This window comes from Ictalurus punctatus, chromosome 15 (genome assembly GCF_001660625.3).
Source record: "Ictalurus punctatus breed USDA103 chromosome 15, Coco_2.0, whole genome shotgun sequence".
Lineage (NCBI taxonomy): Eukaryota > Metazoa > Chordata > Actinopteri > Siluriformes > Ictaluridae > Ictalurus > Ictalurus punctatus.
Window position 1 is genome coordinate 16,007,488 of NC_030430.2, and position 12,696 is coordinate 16,020,183.

The 12,696-nt window shown below is 40.0% G+C and overlaps 1 protein-coding gene across 4 annotated transcripts in view; it reads right to left on the bottom strand.

The window, feature by feature from the left end:
• Positions 1–4,219: 4,219 nt before the first annotated feature.
• The window catches only part of flna (filamin A, alpha (actin binding protein 280)), a 31,032-nt gene continuing 22,555 nt past the window's right edge, over positions 4,220–12,696 (bottom strand). For 2 of the 4 annotated variants that reach the window (XM_017486767.3, XM_017486766.3), the window contains 18 exons: positions 12,240–12,487; positions 11,841–11,927; positions 10,988–11,087; positions 10,737–10,877; positions 10,523–10,651; positions 10,249–10,422; positions 9,959–10,120; positions 9,604–9,807; positions 9,371–9,523; positions 9,165–9,287; positions 8,648–8,914; positions 8,003–8,140; positions 7,738–7,853; positions 6,813–6,945; positions 6,102–6,278; positions 5,772–5,990; positions 5,371–5,574; positions 4,220–5,247 (listed from right to left, as the gene is read on the bottom strand). In XM_017486767.3, coding sequence (XP_017342256.2) covers positions 5,063–5,247; positions 5,371–5,574; positions 5,772–5,990; positions 6,102–6,278; positions 6,813–6,945; positions 7,738–7,853; positions 8,003–8,140; positions 8,648–8,914; positions 9,165–9,287; positions 9,371–9,523; positions 9,604–9,807; positions 9,959–10,120; positions 10,249–10,422; positions 10,523–10,651; positions 10,737–10,877; positions 10,988–11,087; positions 11,841–11,927; positions 12,240–12,487 — 2,960 coding nt within the window. In that variant the 3' untranslated portion in view covers positions 4,220–5,062. The remainder of the gene's footprint in view (positions 5,248–5,370; positions 5,575–5,771; positions 5,991–6,101; positions 6,279–6,812; positions 6,946–7,737; positions 7,854–8,002; positions 8,141–8,647; positions 8,915–9,164; positions 9,288–9,370; positions 9,524–9,603; positions 9,808–9,958; positions 10,121–10,248; positions 10,423–10,522; positions 10,652–10,736; positions 10,878–10,987; positions 11,088–11,840; positions 11,928–12,239; positions 12,488–12,696) is intronic. The other 2 variants (XM_017486769.3, XM_017486768.3) reach the window with 1 other exon arrangement.

A 12,696-nucleotide genomic window follows, 5' to 3' on the forward strand; every position in this document is an offset into this window, starting at 1 on the left:
CCTGAAGAAGAAGAAAAAAAAAACAAATACCCCCACTCAATTATGATATGCAGTTTCATGCCAAGTAAAAGACCAGGGGAGACCTCAACAGTTAATGCACAGGTGTACAGGTGACACCTTTCTCATACCATCAATAGAAAATAGGTTTGGTGATGATGAGGTAATTTTTCAGGATGATAATGCATCTTGCCACAGAGCTGAGAGTGTTAAAGCTTTTCTTCAGAAAACAGTCTGGATCTGGAACATGTATGGTGGAAATTTTAAAAATCCTGCAAAGCTGATCTGTCAACAGCTATTTGAGAAAGTTGCGGCCAGCTTGATGGAGAATATTGTTTTTAATTAGTGAAGTCCATGACTCGTAGAATTCAGATGAAAGGCTGAGGAGGAGCAATGGCGGTTGTAGACCACAGTAATTGGGGGGGATGGGCTAGGCAAGGGCCATTTGTGCTTTTAGGGGGCTTTTAACATTTATCTTAACTTGCTTAAATGATTATTTCAAGTCATTTTTCACCATCTCTAGAAGGAAGCTAATAAAACAATTTCAACTCAAATGTTTCATTTATTTGACGTAATTTTGTATTGTAGTGTGATAAATGATAAACATTTTTAGCATCTAAGCACATCTAGGCACTTTTCTACATCTGTAAACTATATGACACTTGTAGGTATATAACACAAACCAAACATATCCACAAATCAAAAATCATTTTAGGCAGTCATCTGAAAATGTGTTTATGATAATCAGTAACATTTTTCATGCATTCATAAAAGATTATTATAGTATTCTGTACCATCTTCTCTTCTCTCTCTTGACTGACCATGATCTTTCTTTTTCATTATGTGCTTTGGGTTTTTTCTCTCTTCATTTTAGCTACAAAGGGGGAAAGGATGAAAATGTAAATGAAAATGAAAGTCTACATGAAAAGAGAAGCTCACTCGAAAATCCAATCATTATTTACAAGCCGTTTCAAACCCATTTGACTTTCTGTAGATATAATGAAAATAAACATAAAATAAAAAGGAAATAGTGATTCTGACTGTGATGAACATGACTGAAATTAAATATTTTCATTATCGTGAACTTTTTTTTGTTGTTTAGCTCTGATGAACATATGAAGCTCCTTCTCTCTGAAGCGCGCGGTCTCGCTTTGAATAATTTCCACTGGACATAAAAGTTATGGCACAATAAAATACTTTTTTCCCATTACTGCCACCCACAGGACAAACTGCGCATTGCACCCAAAAGTGTTTGGTGTGCTATGATTCCAAATTTAGGGGGGCCAGAGGAGGAACAAAGAACTATATATAATTTTAACGATTCCATAATTCTCTCCTCTACTTGATCTATTAATTAAACAATTTAATTGTTTAATTTGTTTGAGGTACGTTTTCATGATTTCATGATGAAGTTGGCCCCATGCTCAACACAAAACTTCATCAAAATAGTCTCAATCTTTTGTGCAGGTTTGTGCTGTAAAAAAATTAGTTTGTGCTTCTTCGGTTCTTTAAATATTAAAAGAAAATTTATAAGTCATTCTGAGGTCACTCAGCCCCCCACATGCTCCAAATTAATCACAAATAGTCTTGTTTGTTTGTGCTGGTAAAAGTTTTGTTTTTTGCGACTGTCTTTTTTTTTTTTTTAACAATACAGTTGAAGTGACAATGTAAGATCCAAATGGCAAACCAAATCATATTAAATAGTTGTATTAACTTAATTGTTACCCATCAACTGTGCGTTTTCAACTTTTAACAGACACAGTGGATCACAGGATGTGAAATGTAACATTATATATATATATATATATATATATATATATATATATATATATATATATATATATATATATATGTATGTATGTATGTATGTATGTATGTATGTATGTATGTATGTATGTATGTATGTATGTATGTATGTATGTCTTCAAACCAAAAATACCACACAGACTAATAGACTTTAGTGCAAACACCATCAAGCCTGACTTCCTGAAAAGCAGAGATGACATCTCCAAGCAGGAGTAGGAAAACAAGTTTGTGTGGCATACAACAAAAATAACTGTACTTAAAACAATGCAATTACTCTTTTGTGTATAACACAACATGTGGGCATATTTAGTTTTTTTCTGACGCTCCTGTCACTCCACTTTTCAGGTCGTCATACATCTCCCAAACACATGGAGACCTCCTGCAATAGGCCACACAATGTCCAAGAGCATCTTCGGTTAAGCCTCTCCTGAAAGCAATGACTGCACTTAAAGTAAATCTCTCTCCTTGGAGCATCAGATTGGAGGGAAATTCACACAAAGGAAATTCTGTGAAGTTGCTTCCCAGGTCAGTGTCAATCTACAGAAGTTCTCCCAGACTGTAACTGTGAGAAACTTTCCCTGCACAGAGTACTTTTCCTGAGGTAGAGTCTGTCTTGAATGCAGAGGGACACTGTGATTGGATTGGCCTGAGGCAGGGGGACTCCGGAAGGTTAAGGCCTTCTTCCACCACACTCTGAAGATAAACGATGACAGAAGCCTGCAGTACAGCAACAGAAGTACAAACAAATGAAATTTCTCTTGTGACTTATGTGCTGAGACTGCAATACTGTGAGGAGCACTGTGTTGTGAAGTAAACACATGCACGTTTTGTCATTGACTTTTCAATGATAGTGGAGATGTGACACTGTGCATTGATTTAGAGAGCACTAGATTTCAAATGGACCGCTTTGAATATTGCACTCAGCAGCTCTGCACTCTGTATGTAGGCCTGTGCATTCAGACGATTTGTGGTGATGGTTTTCACTAAGGGACTCTGGCTCAAAATCAGTGTCATCACTACTGCCACTTATTTCATGTTCACTTTAAACCCTGAAGCAGTCCAGATGTTGTGTCTGTTTAATTGAACAAAAGTGAGCCTTTGCAGTGATCTTGTTTTCTAGCTGCTCACTAAGCTCTGTCCAGATGCTCTAATTAGGAGTTGCTATGTTGCCATTTTGGACTATGCCCTCTTTTGATGAACACAGGACTGTGAAAATGGAATCCCTGTCAACTGCAGGTTTCTTGGGCATCTGGCATAAGCAAGACATAATTACCCACTGAAATGATCCTGACTCAAAAAAATGTCATACAGTATAAACTTGTTTTCATGCATTATTGTATTGGTCTGAATATAAGGATAATATAATATAGTAATAATATATAAGGAAAATATTATATTAGGACCAGTACAGTAATGTTGACCCCTTGATGCACACCATATTTAAAAAAAACAAAACCCTAACATGGCTCACTAACACGTGTAATTAGCATTTCATAGCTACATTAGCAATATTAGTATTAGCAATGAGTTTTATGTTCAATAAACATTGACCATCTTTAATCTCTTGAATATTGTACCATTATTCTTGAAGTTAACTAATACTATTGTAACTGATCATGTTAAAACATACTTTCATTGGTCAGAAATTTGATTTAGTAAGCATGTCGACTTTTCCTCCACTCACTCTACACTAATTTCCACAAGAGCATCTTGAACAGAAGTGCCACTTGCACCTAGTGGTGGCAGTGAAGTGTAGCAGATACTCCTTGTAAATAAATAAAAAGTTAAACCAGGAGAGACCAGTGAATGGGACTATTTGGGTGAATTTGGAGCATGTGGGGGCTGAGTGACCTCAGAATGACTTACAAATATTCTTTTAATATCTCTAAAAAAATTTTTTTAAAAACCCAGAGCAGCACAAACAATTGAAACAATTTGGAGACTTTTGTGTCGGGTGGGCGGCCAACTTCACATAGGTAGGTTGATTATTTAAGCCAGAATGTTCAGTTATTAAATAAAAAATAGTCATATCTGTGATTTGTTTATTTGCTACGAAGTAAAAAATCCAGGAGTATTCCTCAAAGAGTGGCGATTCCATAATTTTCTGCCAGGGGTTGTAGTTTAGTAATATTGTATCCCCTCACTCCCTCTCACCACTTGGATCTCTTTTCACAAGAACACTGGGCATGAATAAACCATGGATAGGATGTCAGATGTTTGAAGTAATATTGTGTTCCTTGAGATTAACTGATACTGGTTAATTGATCTGTATTTATGTGCTAATTACATTAAGAAGAAAACCATCTTAAATACAAGTGATTGGTGAATCTTCATTAAGAGTTGAACATTTTATGTTTGTGGGCCTGTCCAAGAAATGTCTAAAGCAAGATAAGCTGCAAGTTTGGATTGACAAAAATACTTAGGACAAAACTTTATTGGTTATCAAAATACTGTAACAGCCTTAAAATGTAGATTTTTTTTTTTCCATTTCTGCAATACTGGTTATACAAGGACAAAGAAATGAGTCAGATGAGTGAGAGCAAGTGCAACAGGGAGAAATCTTTCCAAAGGAAAAATGAAACCTTGAGTGAGTATTTGTATTTATAAATCAAGAAAAATTGTTGACAACATCCTTCTCTTAATTTCTTTGGCCCAATTAATCTATAATTTCCCTTTTATTTACTTTATGATTGGCACAGATGTCCTAAAACTCAGTCTGATGTCATAAGGTTATCACTGAAAGGTGACAGTGCTCAGCTCTACAAAGTGCAATGGAAAATAGAAGTCACACCAAAGAAAATGGGCAAAACCACAAAACTGGCACCAGTTCTGAACCTGTTGTGTAAAAGCCACAAGCGGTATTATTAAGTACTACTGTCCTGTCACATATTGGCAAGCCAATGTGTGCTCTTTCAAAGGATGCAACACTTCCTCCTGTCTGCTGCTAATGACATTTTAGCTCTTATTCTAAAAAAGGCAAGCACACTGCTGCAGTGATATTAAGTCCAATCAGTAACTCACTGGTGTAGACCTTGAAGAATATGAGCCATCATAACCTGCACCTGCTTAAACAGTATGGTTGAATGCAATGGTTGGAGAGACGGGACAGTCAGCCTGTGCTAAGAGTATGGAATCAGACAAAGAAAGTAGTACAAACTAAAGAACAAAAGAACAAGACAGCAAGAGAATATTCAGTGTTTATGTATCTGGGATGCAGGAGTCTTGCAGTGGATGGCTGCTTCTACTTGAGGCATTGGCATTAGACAGTGATGTGGTATGGGCTCCCAGGAATATGCTCATCACCCCATTTCACCACCAGGATGTACTCGCCCTTCTCTTTCAGCTGGTAGGACACGTTATAGAGCCGGTTGCCAAGGTGCTTAACCAGAATCTCTTCACAGGGTACTTTAGGACCATCCACTCCAACCAGAAGCATGTTTCGTCCTGTCAAATAAGGAAAAATACAGTAACTAAGTAAATGTTGAAGTTTTATTTAGTCTTGTCAGACAAAAATCCATCTTTGTCAGGTTGACATACAGTAGGAATTTGTCCGTCACAAAGACATACCTGCTTTGCTACAGTCCACACTGAAGCTATTTTTCTGGTTGATGAAGCCCTTTGTGAGCCCCAGGCCCTTAGCCACCACACGGCTGGCATCGGAGCTGCCCCAGCCTGGTGCTGCTTGTTGGGTGGAGGACAAGCTGCGGGTCACAGGATCAACCAATACTGAAGAGGTCTCATGCATGCTGTGGCTAGTGACCAGACGGGAACCTGAGCAAGAAAACAAAATCATTGAAACTACAAGTAAACATAAATGCAAAAAGATAAATAAATAAAGCAATATAACACCACTAGGAGACCAATGCAACACATCCAGCAAGACAATAATTTCCAAAAAGATGTTTTATCTGCTTTAAGGGAAAACACTTTACTGGGAAAAGGTAACAGATTAAATCTACATTTCTCACCAGTAATTTTTGCTTTGAAAGGGCTGCCAACAATGTGGTAGGGTCCACCATATTTAATAGAAATTAGGTAGTTTCCAGGAGCCATTGGTGTGTAGGTGACCTTGTATCCTTCTGGGCATTCCTGACAGTCCATCTTCACCTTTGAAGGTCCATCAATAGTCACAGCCAGTGCTCCAGGACCAGCTGAGCTTGTGTTCACAATGAATTCACATGGTGATCCTACATAGGAGGTAAAAGAAGCACTTAAGTCCAATTTTTTACACTTCGTTACTAACAGCAAACTCAACCCGCAGGTTTCGCAGAACACAGACACAAGGTGAATATACATACCAGTGGTGCCTCCCTCTAGACCAGCCCCATAAGCAGACACCATGCCTGGGTCTCCAGCCTGGCCTGTCTCTCCCACACGGATCTTGAAGGGGCTTCCAGGGATGTGAGAGCCATTGAATTTCACATCGATCAGGTACAAACCATTCTCCCTGGGAATGAACCTCACTGCATACTTATCTGTGAGTTAAAAGGAAAAAAATGAGACAATTGAAGCAGGGTGCAAAATCAGTTGACTGATCATCAGTAAAACATACTTTGAACAGCATGTCATGTTCAAATATTCAAAAGTGAATGCTAATAGTCAATGACTAAAAACAGTTAACCATTTAGACATAAAACAAACAAACCTCTAAACTTTTGCATGTATGACATCATATGGAAAATTTCATAAAACTTGGGCATGTACAAGTCCTACAGACGTGCAATAAACAGCAAGACACATTTGCATTATAGCAGAGGTGGGTAATCTTATCTGGAAAGGGCCTGTGTGGGCGCAGGTTTTCATTCCAACCAAACAGGAGGCACACCTGATTCCACCTGTTTAATCAGTTGATCTTGGCATTCAATAGGTGTGGCTTCTGCTTGGTTGGAATGAAAACCCTGCACCCACACTGACCATTTCTGGAGAGGATTGCCCACCCTTGCATTATAGAATACTTTGAGTGAAATTGTTACTCTTCACTTAAGACAGCTGAGCTACATGATTATTACCTTCGTCGATCTCAGTGACGCAGCACTCTTCCAATGCCCCTGATGGGCTGTGAACTTTAGCGTCTATAACACCCTTTGCTCCGTTCAGACTCACAGCAAAAGAAGCAGGTTGGTTCACCTTTAAACCGGACTCCTGTATTCACATAACACTTCACAAAATCAACTAGACATAGAATACACAGCACGGCAGGGTTGGTTGAGTAAAGCCCTTGGATATAAAGTACTAGGCTAAAAATTCTACAGCAGTATGACTAACATGGCTTACCTTCAGGCTAACAGAGTTAAAGAGAGGCTAAATGAGAACATTACAAGTCCCAATAAAGACTATTATTGCAGAAACGAGCAGACATGTAAATACACTAGGAGAAGAGAGCTCTCTTTAACTCTTTAGCCCCTGGCCTCCATCCCTGCAGGGCATGTAGGGAGGGAGTAAAACTGTTGGGAGCCTTTAGGACAAGGCACGAGAAATACAAACAGTCCTGCAGTATCCCTCAAACCCCCATCAACCCTCAACACAGCAGCAGCAAAACATTCTCACCAAGACCCTTAGATCTACATCTTCACTGAATTACCATCAACATTATAATGAATATCTGAGTGAAACAAAACATCTAAAAAGATTTATCAACATTCCATCTAGCTGGTTAAATGTTAAGCTAGCCATTTTTTTTCTTACAAGTATGGATATGCAAGAAAGAACTCAATTCTTCTCCTGATTACTCACATGGAATGAGTAAAAAATAAAAATGAAAACAAAAACACAAAAAGTGTCTGTTTATGGTAAACAACAAAAATTCAGAACATTTCACCCTTCTCCCCATGATTTTACTACAAGTGCTGTGGCTGAGTTTCTGTGCTGCTGTGCCGAGTGTCGCCTGGGACTTGTTTGGGGGTGGACAAATGTCTGTCTTCCTCGAAGCCTCACCTGAAGACTGGCAACAGTAAGGCGACGAGCATCATCGGAAGGTGAGGCAACAGGCACCACAAAGGGACTGTCAGGGATGTGCTCATCGTTAAACTTGATAGACACTTCATAATCACCTGCAAAGCAAGTCCAAAAAAACAAAAACAAACAAAAACAAACAAACAAACAAAAAGTAAGCAATATACAAATCACTAACAGCCATTATATTGCACGTCATGAGAAAACCCAGGAGTGCAAGGTTTAAACAAGACTGCCACTGTCTCACCAGGCTCCTGGACAATGTAGGAGACGCCACTGGAGCCATCCTTGCGGTCTTCGAAAGCAATCTCTGCTTTGCTGGGTCCCTCCACAGCGATGGATAAGCCTCCAGCTCCAGCCTCACGAGTCCATATGCTGAACTCAGCTGAAGGAAGCAGGATGAGAAAAGGTCCATTTCTTTTCAATCACAAATATATAGAATCATCTTTACATTTTTAAAACGTACCAGCGTAAACTATTTTATATTAAAAACATGCAATACAGCATGTTCCAAAAAGTCACAAGTTTTGCAGATAAATAAATTAAACCGCACTAACTGCTTGAGATGAAGTGTCAAAAAAAAGAAGAAAAAAAAAAAAAAGAGAAAAGAACTGAAACTGCAATGTCAAAGGGCATTTACAGAGTTAATAAAACATGGATGCAATGCAAATGCCTCTGATGAAAACCATTACCAGCATGCTAAACAGTACATTTCCCCCCCCCCCCCCCCCACCATGTGCAAATATACTATAATATTCAGAATTTGCCTGATATGATTAACCAGGCCCTACAAGGTGAGTTAATTCATCACAATAATTCAGTATCTGGATTCAGATGTGGCTAGTAATGTGCAGTTGTATCTACCTTCTGCCAATTGCATTGGTCCACCCACCTGGAACTCCAGCCTCTGCTCTCTCCAGTCCAGGGCCTCCTGCACGGACCTTGTGAGCCCCTCCTTCTCCCAGAGGACCTACAGTGAACTGGAATGGTGATCCTGGTACATGCTGCCCCTGGTACTTCACGCTAACCGTGTGAACACCCATTTCAGTTGGAACAAAACGAATGCAGTAAGTATTGTTCTCTCCTTCCATGATCTCCGCCTTGTGCACTTTCCCAGATGGACTAGTCACCTGGGCTGTCATGTCGGCAATGCTGATCTCTACAAGACAGACGCAAAAAAAAAAAAAAAAAAAAAAAAAGTCAGATACATTCAGTAACTGAAGTAGGTGCAGTTCCAGTGGTGGCTCAGTGGTTAATGCTCTGGGCTACTAGGTTGTGAGATCAAATCCCTGTGCCAGTGTCATCTGAATTCGCAATTGTGGCTCAAGTATATTTTGCTTTGGATAAAAAGTGTCTGACAACAGGAGCAAACAAACTGGCAGCTTAAGAAAAGGTTTGATGGTGTTTACCAGGAATCTTCAGGCTTAGGTCGCACTGGCTGCCGACATTGGCGACAGAGGCAGCGGTTCTCTTGCGAGTGATGCTCTCCTTCATCCTGCCTTCTCCAGTCACCTTCACTGTGAAAGCACTGCCTGTGAAACAAGGGAGAAAAAAAGGGGTTAGAAATGCATATTTACTTGTACCAGTTTAACCAGTTTATAAAAATATGACACACCTGGAACATGCTGGTCAGCAAACTTGATATTAATGATATAATTTCCTGGCTCAGTGGGGCAGTATGTGACCTTGCAGGTTCCATCCTCTTGATCCTCAGTGTTGATGTCCACCTTACTTGGCCCTTCAATGGATAGGCTAAGGCCTCCATACCCTAGGCAAACAATCACACATGTCAAGGACTTCAATGAATCTAACCACAAGTTACCTTAAGTACTTTCAAAGAAAACGTACCTGCATCTCTGGTATCAATGATGAATTCAGCTGGCTCAAATGTGCGAGCGTCACTAAGACCCTGGCCAGATACACATACACGACTGGCATCAGCAATCTCCGACTGCTTGATCATGACGGAAATGGGACTGCTGGGAATGTGGCGGCCATTTTTCTTAATGTTCACAAGGTGCTCTCCTATCTCTTTAGGCACAAAGGAGACACCTGGGAAAGGTTGATAGAAAAACAGAAAATTAGGGCATTTATAGTTTACCACATACTGTCCATATTAAAATAGACAGCAGGTGAAACCTTGAGCGGAAGAACTTTGAATTCCTGCAATTACTCCTACAGTAAATATCATAACCACACTTACCAACATGTCCATTACGAAGCATCTTGAGCAGACATGGCTCCTCACGACCAGAGGGAGTGGTGAGGGAGGCAGTTAGCTGGCTCAGGTCCAGTTCTCCAATGTCCAATGGGATATCAGCAGCAGAGCCCACCTTTAGATGGGACATGCGCATAGAGTCATCCCCTGTGGACAAACACTCTGGCATGAGAACACTGTACTGATATCTCCATGGTCCTGTCATTACATCACTAAATGGGTAACACACTTTAAGGTAGATTCTCCTTCCCTGTCTGCATAGCCAATTTACTGACCTGTGATCTTTGCCACATAGGGACTACCAGGGATGTGCTTGTCATTATACTTGACGAGGATATTGTAGTCTCCAGGTAGAACAGGGAGATAAGACACAGTGCAAGTACCATCCTGGTTGTCAGTGCAGCTGATATCTGCCTTTGAGGGTCCCTCGATGGCCAGAGAGAGGCCACCTGATTAAAGAGCACAATAACTCAACACAAGCTCAGTTCCTACTATCCACAAATGTTCCACAAACAAGTTCCATGAATGAGAAAAACAATACTACTGTACCTTCTCCAGCATCCTTGGTGTTAACAGTGAAAACTGCAGGCTTATTGACCATGCCATGAATAAGGCCTGGACCATAAGCAGTCACATGACCACTGTTGACATAATCCACATAGAACTGCAGCGGACTTCCTGTCAGGGAAATAAAATCAGTTGGCATTAGGCAGAGTTAATTTTCTGAATGTACTTTCTAAAGGTCCTAGTATGTATGCTGTACCTGGAATGTGTATTCCATCATATTTGATGTCCATCTCATGCAGTCCAGCCTCAGTGGGAGCGTACTTCACTGTGACCGTGCCGTCTTTGTTATCTGCGATGTCTGGCTTGGCCACTTTCCCAGATGGCATCCTTACTTCACCTGAAGATGATCAGGTATCAACATTTAAAGACTATCCCCAGATGTGTCTCTTACATGCTGAGGCCAAAGAGTAGAATATAAAATCTTTAAAAAAAAAAAAAAAAAATTACCAGTGATCTCTCCCTTCTGGATGGTAAATGGAATGACCAAGTCAAAAGGTCTCAGTCCAGCCACGTCCAGTCCGTTCATTCCCATAGCTCTGTCTGTTGCCTGGGAGGCAGAGAGACAGTATAAACATCTGAGTACAAGTTCTCAATTGATTTATTCAACCATAAAAGGGTCTCATTACATTTGAAATAAAATCATATTTGGTTTGAAATGTTGCTCAATTGTATAGCTAGTATCTAAATTTACAGTAAGAAATAAAAGATCAAAATATGAAAACCACTGATACCTTTAATCATTCACTTCAAACAATTTTAAATATGACAAATGATTTGATGTTTCCAAAAAAAATAAAAAAAATAAAAAATAAAAAAAAGAAAGCAGAGTCAGAATTACATCCCCAACAAAGGAAAAGATGATGGCAATGACAAGGATGATATAGCCACCAACATGGACATCATGAGAGGAGAATAAAGGCTCAAATCATGTCTGTGATTCGCAAGTCTGGACAATAGCAGTGAAAGCCAAGCAGACAGGACAAGTGACTCATGGGGACACACCACAGGAAAGAACCAATAATCTGAACAAAACCACATTACACTCAGCAAATAGCAGCACCCGACAAACAGAATTAACGTCTGACACACATCCAGCCATTTTGTTAAATGCAGACTTCCACATTTATTGCTTTCAAAATGGCAGACACTATTTGAATGGCAACAAATTAGGAGTTAGATGAAACAGGGTAGGGCCTACACCCACAGGACGAGAATGGAGATGAGAGAGAATGTTGAGGGACAAATGAGGGTGGACATAATGGATAGGGAGGAAAGGGGGTGGTGGGGGAAGTGTCAGTACCCATGGCTGGCCCCTGTTGGGCGCGTAGGCGTACTGCGGGACCTGCGTCTGCTGCATAAGTTGGTCAGGGGAGGCACCTTCCAAAGCCTGAGACAGGATGACACAATCAAGAGTGAAATAATCCTAAAACTTAGGCATTATACTGGTAAAGATCAGGTCTGGGAAGTTGCTTATTAAGTATGAAGTCTCTGACTTGGTTTGCAACCTTAGTCTCAGACACCAGAATACCACAAACCTTAAACTACCTGAACCCACTAAAGGTATTTAAAGCGCATATATATATATATATATATATATATATATATATATATATATATATATATATATATATATATATATATATATATAAATAAAAAGGTGGCGGTGGAAGTAAAATAAATAAAAATAAAGTCTACATACCATGACCTGGAAGGGACTGTTGGGAATGTGTTCGCCTCCAAAGCGCACACAGATCACGTACTTCCCAGGTTGAGGCGCTGTATAAAAGATATCAAATGTTCCATCCTCATTCTCAACCACGTCTACATCCACCTCTGCACCATCTGGAGTGCACACTGTGCAGGTCACCTTCCCCTTCCCAGCAGCTTTAGCATCCACAGTGATGACAGTCTGTTCCCCAATCTGTATAGTGGGACCGACTCCAGCACCTGGTGGACACCAAAAAATTACCTTCAAAAGCCTGGTTGCAGCTGTGGGTTTTTCCTCTCGGCTTAAATTGAACTATTTAACTCCTCTATAGTAATATTCATTCCACCATGCATTCTGCCTCAGCATAAACCTATGACACTGTGGCAACAGACAGAGGAAGAAATGGAGGTCCAAAGGTTGAAATTCAGACTGGCTGAATGTTTTGGTG